This window comes from Mandrillus leucophaeus, unplaced genomic scaffold (genome assembly GCF_000951045.1).
Source record: "Mandrillus leucophaeus isolate KB7577 unplaced genomic scaffold, Mleu.le_1.0 Scaffold573, whole genome shotgun sequence".
NCBI lineage: Eukaryota > Metazoa > Chordata > Mammalia > Primates > Cercopithecidae > Mandrillus > Mandrillus leucophaeus.
Genome location: NW_012106175.1, coordinates 877385 through 889309, shown reverse-complemented (window position 1 = coordinate 889309; position 11925 = coordinate 877385). Strand labels below are relative to the sequence as shown.

The 11925-nt window shown below is 38.5% G+C and overlaps 2 protein-coding genes across 4 annotated transcripts in view; one reads left to right on the top strand and one right to left on the bottom strand.

Annotated features, from left to right (window-relative positions):
• The window catches only part of COPB2 (coatomer protein complex, subunit beta 2 (beta prime)), a 33546-nt gene extending 25041 nt beyond the window's left edge, over positions 1-8505 (top strand). For all 3 annotated transcript variants that reach the window (XM_011998529.1, XM_011998528.1, XM_011998530.1), the window contains exons 16-22: positions 3903-4013; positions 5127-5341; positions 7041-7133; positions 7225-7405; positions 7596-7664; positions 7823-7894; positions 8136-8505. In XM_011998529.1, the coding sequence (XP_011853919.1) occupies positions 3903-4013; positions 5127-5341; positions 7041-7133; positions 7225-7405; positions 7596-7664; positions 7823-7894; positions 8136-8231 (837 nt within the window). In that variant the 3' untranslated portion in view covers positions 8232-8505. The remainder of the gene's footprint in view (positions 1-3902; positions 4014-5126; positions 5342-7040; positions 7134-7224; positions 7406-7595; positions 7665-7822; positions 7895-8135) is intronic.
• Positions 8506-8975: 470 nt separating this feature from the next.
• MRPS22 (mitochondrial ribosomal protein S22) overlaps positions 8976-11925 on the bottom strand; it is a 356930-nt gene continuing 353980 nt past the window's right edge. The window contains exon 11 of the mRNA XM_011998531.1: positions 8976-9176. Within this exon, the coding sequence (XP_011853921.1) occupies positions 9081-9176 (96 nt within the window). The 3' untranslated portion in view covers positions 8976-9080. The remainder of the gene's footprint in view (positions 9177-11925) is intronic.

Genomic DNA, 11925 nt, shown 5'->3' with positions numbered 1-11925 from the left:
ATCCAACTTACAAGGGATGTAAAGGACCTCTTCAAGGAGAACTACAAACCACTGCTCAGTGAAATAAAAGAGGACACAAACAAATGGAAGAACATACCAGTCTTCCTCTTCTGTGCCTCTTTTCCAGTCTCCTGATATTTTCAATTCTACACTACATTTTTCTCTTTACCCCATCTGCTTTTTTAAAAAATTGTGATTAAAATACATATAATATAAAATGTACCTGACCTGACTTTTTCTTATGTAGTGTTTTTTAAGCAAAATCACATATGTGCAAAGCATAAAATAAGTTTTGCAAAGTTTAAGAAAAAAGCAGCCCTCCCTCCTTTTTGCTTCCTGCTCCCTAGAGGTACTTTATTTTATCTAATTCTTTTGGTATTTATTTCTGTATCTTCATGCAGTATAGCAGTTTCTTCATTTCTTAGCTTTAGGCATTTCTTGTGACTTTCCCCTCTGTAGAAGATGAGGATTTCGCCTTCTTTCATTCCCCTGCGTCTACCACATACACGCCACTTTCCTATCCTTCATCTCTCAGAACAGTTCTAATTTTGATTGATCACTACTCAAACGTTTACATTATTATGGCTGTGCAATCACTGTGCACAGGTGAACCATGTAGCATATTATCTAGCTTTCCTTTCCTGCAATTGTTTGTTTTCCCTGGAGTCTATAATTGTCTCTTTTCCCCCTTTGCTTAATTTTCTGTGTACCTGTGATTAGTTCTCCCTGGACTTTGCTGGTTCTCCAGAGTTCCCGAAGATCTCCTTTCAGTTTGCTTAGTCTCCTTCAGACTGCACTGGTTTTCCTGCTCTCATCATGCATTTCCCTTCACTATCATGTTGGGACTTCCTTTGCTTCTGTCCTGTTGGATCCATTGTTTCTTATACCCCTATCTCCTTTCCTGCTTTGCTCCCTCATTTTGGGAGAGCACGCCCTTCAGCAGTTTCCTGAGAAAAGGGTTGTTAATGGGAGATAAATTGTTTTGTGACTTTGAATATCTGAAAGTGCCATTGTTCTACCCTAAAACATATTCGACCATTTAACTGGTATAGAATTGTTGGAGGTAATTTTCTCTCAGAATTTTGAAGGCATTGTTCCATTGCCTTGTAGTTATTGTTTAAGTCTAAAGCCGTTTTTATTCCTCATTCTTAGTACATGACCTGGTTTTTCTGTGGAAACTTTCTGAATGTCGTCTCTGTTGTACTGAAATGTTATAATCATGGTAGGCCTTGGTAGGAATCAATTTTCATTAATCCTGCCAGTTATTAGATGAGCTTTTTTAATGGGAAACTTATGTCCTACATTTCTGAAAGATTTTCATGAATCATTCTATGGTGATTTCCTTCCTTTGTTTTCTGTATTCTGTCTTTCTGGAATGGTTAATGTTGTATGTCCTGCACTGATTTTCCTATTCTCTTTTAAAATCTTATTGTTTATAGATAAAAGTTTCTCTTATCCTTCTACAGATATGAATGATATATTTTTGTTTTTAGATTTTGAAGTTTTCTCTTCCCCCTATATGGTATGCTTCCTTCAGGTTCCTTTTATTGCTTCATTTTGATCTCCATCTTTCCTGTTAGCGATTTTCCTCAAGTATCTGATGTCCTTGGGCCCTCACTTAAGAGTGAAGGTACAAGAAACAGATGATCAGAAGGTCTGAATTTGTGGGTGGGGCATATTGGGTTTGGACTTCACAGTATCTGGTGTGGTTGGCCCATTTGATTAGGGAGTCTCAATGTCAGTACCTTTAGCTAATGAATTTTTGATGACTTTCCATTTATGTAACGAATTTAACAATGTACTAGGCACTGTTTCTGCTGACATGTAGCCTTCATGGAGTTGACATTTTAGTATTTTGAAGTCTTTTCCCATGGGCTCAGTAGATTTTAGTGAAAAGCTCCCCAATCACCATCATTCTGGGGTCTCAAGAGAAGATACCTTGGAGTCTCAGTATTTAATATTTCATTGAGTTTCTGTATCCATTTTCATAATCTCCTGTTTTCCTTTGATACTCCGTACTTCTTCCTCCAAGTACGCTTGGAATCTCCTAGTCTGGAGACTCTTTAGTTTGCTGTCTCCAAAGAATAAACCTGTCTTCTTTGTCAAGAGGTGGGAGAGGGGAGCAGATCTAGAGTTTCTAAATGCTTTTAGGGCAATTTGTTTGTTTTTAGCACTACCATTCATGAGACATATTGGGTGTAAATCACATTGTTTCTATGCTGTTCTCACTCCTGATTTAGGATTTGTTTTCTCTGCTGTTTTAACAGAATGTTTATATTCCTCCACCAGCTTTCCAGCTTCCAAACTTTTGTTAGTTTCCTCTCCCTTTCTGTGTGTTGGGAGTTCGTGCCTTTAAAAAAAAAAATCCTTTTAGTGTGATTTTATTAGTAGTAGGGAATTAGCGGAAAACGAAAGTATATATATTTAGTCTGCCTTATTTCATCTGTTTTGCCCTTGGCTGTATCTGACTAGTTCCAGAGATCTTCCATCTTCCACTTTTGGGTTTTATGTTATCTATATCAATGCTAGTGAAGAAAAGTAACTCCGGTTATTTAGAATGCCTTATTTACATCGTATTCATGGATGGATGGGGGCGGGGTGGCAGCCTGTATAAGCTAAGTTAAAACATTTCAAACTTGATGATAAAGCCACCCTGAAGATATAGCCAGACAGAACCCTAAAGCTGTCCAGCTTCTCAATCTTGACTCTCCCGTAACTGAGCATTCCCTCTCAGTCTGGTGAAGAGGTAAACGATCCGAGTTTTCAGTCTAACACATTACGTCCCTAGAGCGAAAAATGACCCCATCAGTACTGTTTGTCTTGAAGGAGAGGCTAATTTAATAATTACAATAGTTGATTTACAACAGTGGTCCCCAATCTTTTTGGCACCAGGGACCGGTTTCGTGGCAGACAGACAATTTTTCCACAGACAGGAGGGGGTGCATTTCAGGATCAAACTGTTCCATCTCAGACCACCAGGCATTAGAGTCTCATAAGGAGCACGGAACCTAGACCTACCACATGCACACTTCACAACAGGGTTTACGCTCCTGTGAGAATCTAATGCCATCACAGATCTGACAGGAGGCAGAGTTTAGGCGGTAATGCTCGCTCACTCACCCACCCACTGCTTACCCCCTGCTATGCGGCCTGATTCCTAACAGGCCACAGACCGGTTGGTTGGGAGACCCCTGCTTTAAAAGCTTGTTCTTAATGCCTTAATGGAGCATGGGAAGGAAATTTTAGACTTCCTGTCTTTTGGATACTTGCTGATAAACTGGACTTGAGACCAACAATAAAGGAATAGGTAATGACACCTGATTGGTGACTGCACCTGAATACACGATGTTTGCTATGACCTACAGATGATAGAAAGTTGGAAGGTTTTATATTTGACTCCCTTTTCTTTGCCCATTTACTGCTAATAGTCTTATGTGCAAAATGAGGGATTGGACTAGATGATCTCTACTTCCCATCCTAGTTGAGTAGATTACCAACAGCTAAGTTTACACTGCTGCGGCTAGTTTTCTTCTTTTGAAATGATTCTTGTTCAGTCCCAACTTTGCAAAATTCCTTTCTTTTTGACATATCTGTTTATATTTACATTTCCAGTTTTACTAGTTACTTGAGTTTAGCATTAGCAAGCTTCCATTATCCTAATAAACAGTAAGAATTCTGTCACTGACTATTTTATCTGCCAGGTTTGTTCTTACCGGTTACTTTAATGGCTCCTTAATTATTCCATCTTCTCATTAAATAGTGGGGTTTCTAGTTTGAGAGAGAAATGATTTTCTCTGTGAATGTGTGTACACTGTGTATGTGTGTGTGTATATATAAAAAACATATATACATTTTTGTATGCATAAATGACATATGTATGTAATTTTTAAAAACCTGTTTAGGGCTTCAAGCAGCAAGCTCTTACAGTATCCACAGATCCTGAGCATCGTTTTGAGCTTGCTCTTCAACTTGGAGAGTTAAAAATTGCATACCAGTTAGCAGTGGAAGCAGAGGTATGTACTAATTCATGATTTTTCATAACTGATGGAAAAGTCAGTAGGTACTTCTATGTGTTTGGTATAATGTTTTGTTATTAAAGTTTTCCCAAATGCAAATTAGTGGCTCATTTTGGTGAAGTTATTGTCTCTGATATTTTTAAAAGATGTATTATGTTAAACTTTGCATAAATTGATTACATTGGAGATATTCTTAGCACTCTGTTTAAGAAAAATTGTTTTCATATCTTAAGTGAGATATATTTTGCAAGGTAAGATGTAAAACAGTATGTAAACTAGTCTGGAAAGCCTAAGAGTACAGACATAGCAGTCATTTGCCAGAGTCTGAAACTAGCTAAAAATACGTTGGTTTTGAAAAGGGGTTTTGAAAGACAGCCCAACCCGTTTGTCTTTTGGTATTGAATAGAGCAGGCAGTCGGAGAAGGACAGTGCTGCCTTGGTGGCTCTCACCTTGAGCAGCAGATGCTCTTAGCACATCTGGTCTAAATGTTTGAGCTAAATGAGCTGTTCAGGGAGGCTCAAGTGGGAGAAATGTTAATACCATTTTTGTAATGATATTTTTATAGATCTTTGTATATTGAGGCTCCCAATTGTGGTTTAAGACTAGCATTTATTGGTAAATTAATTTCAGATGTGCAAAATAAATTTTAGCTATGTTAAGATCATCTAAACATGCAGCATTTTGAGTTTTGAAAAGCTACAAGTGAGACATAATATTATTGTGAAATATTTAAAGACATAAACAGTTCTGTATGCTTTCAAAAAAGCGGTATTAAATCACTTATTAAAATAATTGCAGTCTAATTACCTTAAAACTCCAGTGAGATGGTTTTACTTTTCCTGTGTAATTATAAGATAAAATATAATGGGTTGATTATAATTATTCACACATCATTAAAACTGATTTGTTTAAATTCATTTTGTATATGTGAATAATTTCCGTTTCCTGAATTGTACATTTTAGCCATTCTTATTTTGATAGAGCCAACTTAAGCACAGCTCTCTCTCTATATAAGTATCTTCCATTGTCTACACAGTTAACAGAATAATGTTGGAAATGTAAATGCTTATTTCTAAAGATATTTTAACTTGGAAACTCTTTTCTTACAGTCAGAACAGAAGTGGAAACAACTTGCTGAACTTGCCATTAGTAAATGTCAGTTTGGCCTAGCCCAGGAGTGCCTGCACCATGCACAGGATTATGGGGGCCTGCTGCTTTTGGCCACTGCCTCTGGAAATGCTAATATGGTGAACAAGCTAGCAGAGGGTGCGGAGAGAGATGGCAAAAATAATGTGGCATTCATGAGCTACTTTTTACAGGGCAAGTGAGTATTAATTTAAAAGACTGATTAATTCTACACTGAGGATGGTTTTTGGAGAGGCGTGTGAAGAATGAGCCCTAGAGAGAACTGATGAATGGCTAAATGGTGTTGAATAGACCGGGCAGTCAGAGCAGGACAGTGCTGCCTTGGTGGCACTCACCTTCAGCAAGAGATGCGTTTAGCACATCTTATCTGAATGTTTGAGCTTAAATGAGCTGTTCAGGGAGGCTCAAGTGGGAGAAACGTTAAACACCTTTCTCAACAGTCCTGCCAGTTAATGGTGGAAGCATTTTATTTTATGATTGCAGCAGGCTATTGAGCTGCTGTAGTAGGTACCTGAAGGGCAGGTGATTTTACCCAAATTGGATAATTTTGATCCATTTATGGCAAGAACAAAAGGGGATAAGTATGCCAGCTACTTTTAGATTTGAGCACACTATAAAGCATGAAGATGTCTCGTATTTTTAAGTCTGAGTTAGCATAAACCAAATTATTTGGACATTAGTTGGCAGTATTATGAAATAAAAAACAAAAGTATTCTTCTTTTCTTTTTTTTTTTTTTTTGAGATGGAGTCTCACTCTGTTGCCCAGGCTGGAGTGCAGTGGCATGATCTCGGCTAATTGCAGCCTTTGTCTCCCTGGTTCAAGCCCTTCTCCTGCCTCAGCCTCCCAAGTAGCTGGGATTACAAGCATGTGCCACCACACCCGGCTTGGATTTTTAATAGAGACGGGGTCTCACCATGTTAACCAGGCTGGTCTCAAACTCCAGACCTCAGGTGATCTGCCTGCCTTGTCCTCCCAAAGTGCTGGGATTATAGGTGTGAGCCACCGCACCTGGCCTGAAAATATTCTTTAACCTTCCCCTACATACTGATTATTTGTTTACAATCCCATACTTCGCCATGGAACGTTGAATGTGCACCCCATTGTATGTATGTGAATGTATTTATGAATTTATATGCCTGTAAGAATAGACCCCACTATTCCTTATCCATAATTCAAAAATCCAAAAATATTCTGAAAACAGTTTTTTATAACTGTTTTGATGGCAAGACCTGAGCTGAACTCTGTTTTCCTATTTTTAGTTGCTTTTATACCAACTTGGTACATTTTTATTGCATTTAACATTCCTGCATAAGTACTGTTTGTGGCTTTTTCATGCTGAGGATGTGAGGTAATACATAGTATACATACGGTATCACCTTTCAAAAATCCAAAGTTCTGAATTCTGAAACACATTGTCCACTTCATAAAACTTGCACAGAAAAAAAATGAAATTAAAATAGAAAAAATAAGACTTTGGTATTCTGCTGGGCACCACTGGCTTGTCTGGCCCTTCCCATGTTGGAGACACTACCCTACATATTTGTCTTGTGGAACTGAATTTCTGCTGGCATATATCCTTATGCCTTTAATATTTGCTAATCTAACCTGCCTTAACTCCTCTTGAAAAGCCCCTTTAGGTTCTTAGGAATTATTAAAATTAAGTAGATTCAAAGTAGTCAGGAAAGCTGTCTTATCCCTCATACCCTTGGAGTGTGTTATGTAACAACCATTAAAAGACAAGTGACAGAAATGAGATGTATGCGTGAAAATTGGGGAGATTTTTGGCTTTGCAACACTAAATTTCCTTTCTTTATGTTAAGTGCCATTATTATAGTGTTTATTCTTGGTAACAGTAACTTTCCTTTTTAATGTTTAGGGTTGATGCCTGCCTAGAGCTCTTGATTAGAACTGGACGGCTGCCAGAAGCTGCCTTCCTGGCCCGAACTTACTTACCCAGTCAGGTTTCAAGGTACAGACTTTTAATTTTAGGAAGAAATGTTTCCAATAAAAAGAGAGCAGACTTACTTAGTCTCTGTTCGGTTCCATGATGTCTATAATAGGGTAGTGAAACTCTGGAGAGAGAATCTCTCAAAAGTCAATCAGAAAGCAGCAGAATCCCTTGCTGATCCAACAGAGTATGAAAACCTATTCCCTGGATTAAAAGAAGCCTTTGTTGTGGAAGAATGGGTGAAGGAAACACATGCTGATCTGTGGCCAGCCAAACAGTACCCACTTGTCACGGTGAGTGGCCAGGATGTCAAGCTTCATTTATTATAACTACAGGGTGGAAGTACATTCATGACTTCAGATTTTGAACTGCAGTAAATACTTTTTTTAAAATTAAGAGCTGATATCTGGGATTTAGGCCAAGTTCATAGATAAATTATGATTTCAAAATATCTCATTTCATCATTGCTTTATTCTCCGATAGCCAAATGAAGAGAGAAATGTCATGGAAGAGGCAAAAGGCTTTCAGCCCTCAAGATCTACAGCTCAACAGGTCAGCAGAGGACTTCATGTGATAAATTTGGCTGAGATGGTTCACTTTCAAACATCATCTCCCACTTCCTAATTCTGATCATCCTTCTCTTGGGGGAAAACTTTAAATTCCTGAGTAAATTCCCTTGTCTTCACATATATCTTCACTTGGGGTTTCAGGAACTTGATGGGAAACCTGCTTCTCCTACTCCAGTTATTGTGGCCTCCCACACGGCCAACAAAGAAGAAAAGGTAGGTCAGACATCATACTCAAACCTCCCTCTACCCCATCCTCCTCCCCATCAATATTTGGAGAATACATAGGCCTCTGTGGTTTAAGTGACAGAATCAAGTTTCAGAGCAGGGGCTTTGAAATGGGAAGATGCTTTTCTTGACTATTAAGAAAATTTTAGTTCCCACTTTGGATCATGAACCCACGGATAACTTTCCTTTAACAGTACTGTAAAACTTAATTACCCTCTTTTGTTTGCAGAGTTTACTCGAACTAGAAGTAGATTTGGATAATTTGGAATTAGAAGATATTGACACAACAGATATCAATCTGGATGAAGATATTTTGGATGACTGACTGTAATGCTTTCCATTTACCTGACTAAACAGATCATTATTATATATAGGTATTGATTGCTACCCTGACCACAGTGCTTTGGACTATGAGACATTTCTTACATTTTTATATGTAAATACTGTGGACCACTGGGAGCATAATGCCCACATCATCTTAAGAAGAGTTTATGTGCAGCATTTAAATCACTGTGTTTTCCTTGTTAACTAAAACAGACATGGGCTTTGATTTTTTTCATACTATTAGACCGTATCTCATAAAACCTTTTGAATTAATGGAAGATACTTTTGTTTCCTTTCTCAGTAATGAAAATAGGCTTCTAGTTTTAGAAGGCTGAGCCGCAACTACACCTTGCCTAGGGATCAGCCCCACTCTCTTTTCTTTGCATAACTAAATCTGCATTTTCAAATGCTGTCAATCACATTTTTCTTAGAGCTGAATATCCATGCTGTAATTCTCTAAACCCTTTTTCTTGACCTCATTGCATCATTCCACAAGTCTTGCCCCAATTTTATCTAGCAGCTACCCATTTCTGGAGTCAGGATGTGAAACCTCTGTTCCTCTGACCTCATTAAGCTGGGGTCTGTCCAAATTACCGTCTACCCTATTTGGTAACACACACAAAAAAACAACTTTTTAACTGTACACTCATCTAACATGATTCAAAAAATTCATAACTGGGCACTCAGATATCCTTGTAGCCTAGGAAAGTGAGTAGGGTAGTAATTTTTGCTTTGTAGGGAGAACTACAAATTGATACCTTTTAATCTGGCCATTTTTTAACGTTTAGCTCAATATTAACAGAGAAATGTAGTCAGTGTTTAGTAAAATAAATGTATTTTTAAAATATTTTTAGGAAGCTGCAGAATGGCGACTGAGTGCTTCTTGGTAAGTTTGCAGTGTTAGTTCTATATAGGCTCCCTTCTGTGCTTCTGTTTTTGCAAAGACCTGTTTAAATTAAAAAGTAAAGTTTTAAAACAATAGGACATATGCTATTTATAAACTTTTTCAATTTTGAGACATCATTAGCATTTCTGTAGTAGCAAAGAGTCCTACTTAAAAAGGTCTTTCAAATTTCACAACTTTTCCCTGATTATACACTAATAAACACACATGGACAGAAAAACAATACCCAACACATTTCAAGCAATACTAATTCTAAACACCAGAAGTATCCAAGTAAGACCCTGACATTGTATTAATATTAATACTTCCTGCTAGATCAAAAACCATTAGGTTAGAGAGAAATCTGGAGGCTAAAAGTTACCAAACTGATTTTTCACTTTAAAGAATATTTTCTCCAAAAACATTGTACTTTATCAGGTTCATAAAGAAAATCAGTACTGTGGTTTCTCTCTACTCGTCCTAGGATGTCATCACAGGTCATTGTTTCCTTAGTAAAACTTACAACTGTTTTGCAGCATGCAAACAGTATTACCAGGATAGAAGCCAGTTCCACAAAACCACGTATATTCTGGGTATTAGAAGAGATGAAATTATACAATCTCCTCCCCTTCCCTTCCTGAAAAAATCATCTCAACTGTCAGCATTTACAGATAAATGTATATAAGCCCATGGTTTTGAGAGGTGTGCAGCTCCAAAATGAAGGACAACTAAGGCTTGGTGATATACAAGCATCACACTCTCCACTTCTTGACACATGCCCATTTCCCCCGATGTGATGTGACCACACAAAGACAGGAAGCTGCTCTGGGGGACATGTGCTACTTAGTCCTCTACCCTGTCGTGCTGGTGACTTGAACACCTCAGATGCAGCTCAGCCCTTCCAATGCTCCAAAGAACAAGGGGGCTGCTCCCTGCACTGTCGGAACTTCTCTGGACTCCAGCTGCTAGCACCACATCACTCAACCTACTTTACTGCACTCTAACCCCCTCCCCTGTTTCTGTTGTCCAGGCTGAAGAAATAATAGGGGGACAAATCATACTGATGTTTTCAAGACCACAGATGTCCCATATTCACAAATCTGTTTAGTTACCATTAATTATGACCCAATTCTGAATTTTTCCCAACTCAATTACTACCACAAAACAACCAATATGGAAAAAAAAACTTTACCTTGATTAAATTTATTCCCTCAGCAGCCTGATCCTTGGCCTCTTGAGCCGACTGGCCGTCTGGATGGAGTATGTGATACAGCTGGACCAAGCTGGTTGCATCATCGATTCTGAGAACGAAAGGGTTTAATGTTATCTAGAGGTTTTCTTCATTTGATTCACAGTCCTGTAAAAGTGTGTGCCAACTTCAAACTACATTTCAGACTTTCCTCAGGCTGGGGGTATTGGGGAAGGACCTTCACTTTTACAGTTTCAAAAGCATTTTCAGAAAAATTGACTAATTTAGGCCTCACACCAACTCCGTGAGGCAGGTAGGGCAGGAGTCACTGCAGGAAGTGTCCAATTTATGAAAGTGAATATATTCCAAATGTGGCTATATCCTTTTTGGAAAAAGAGCATCATTTCTCACAGAAACAACATTCCTAATGGTAGATAATTTCCACGCCAGCTCACTTCACCAGCATGTAATAGTCTAACCCAACTCAGAGGACAGAAATACAGCTTCATCCCACATAAGCAGGAGGGTGGTGGTCACAGGGAGCTCAAAGTCACTTGCCCCTAAGTGACATCTGCTAACAGAGACAAATGCCTCTACAAGAGCCCCCCTAAGGTTCCAAGGAAAGACTTTCAGGCCACCAGACTATTCACAGGAACGGATTAGTAAAATAACTAGCATCCTAGTGAAGCAAATTTGAAATCATACACACACATCAGACAAAAAGGAAAATCGGGTTCTACATCAGTAATCTAACTTCAGCATCACACAACTACCTATGAAAAAGCCAGAACAAGAATTCAGTTCTTCTGGTTTGTACTTCTCAGAAATGTATAAACAATTTTTATCAACATTAAAACTTTCCTAGCAAAACCAAACAATCACTATCTTCTCACACTGCTGACACTTTCCCACCATTTGCCATTTCATCACTGGAGGGCATATAAAAATAACATGCAAAATGCTTGTGCTCTTGAGGCTCTGCTATATACACTAAGCGAACTACTGGCTTCCAGTTGGGAATGGAGGGCTGAGGACACCCTAATTCAGTGCTTCCGCAGCTAGCACTCTTCAGCCTTCCCTGTGTTCCCTTTACCTGAGCTGGGGGATGAAGGGCAGGGTGACAGTGGGAGTAAGTATAGAATTCCTCAAGCCTTGGAAGCCTTAGAGAAATGCTCTGGGCTTATCCTGAGGCTCATGTACCCTAAAGGCCATCTCTTGGGAAAACAGCTGTTGGTATAGTAAAGCTTTTTTGGGGGGGGAAATAAAAAATACTCATTACAAATCTATTGTGCTTGTTATAATCTAACAAAGTCTACTAAATGTAGCAATGAAATGTCTCTCCAATAAAAAATTAAAATTCCCTTTGGAGCTTAGGCGTGTGGCCTTATAAACAGCTTAACTGGATTGCTACCTGTTGGTATGTTCAGGGCTTCATTAGGTTCATGCTGAAGTATAATGCCTGTGCCTCACAGAACAATTTAAATTTAGCTTAACACCCTACCCATACTTCAAGAGCAAATAAATTATATTTCAAAAAGATTTTAAAAGAATCTCAATATAAAAACTAACAGTGGGACTTGAGTCTGGAATAAATGTGTGCAGAATCCTAATTCTTGCCTGAGC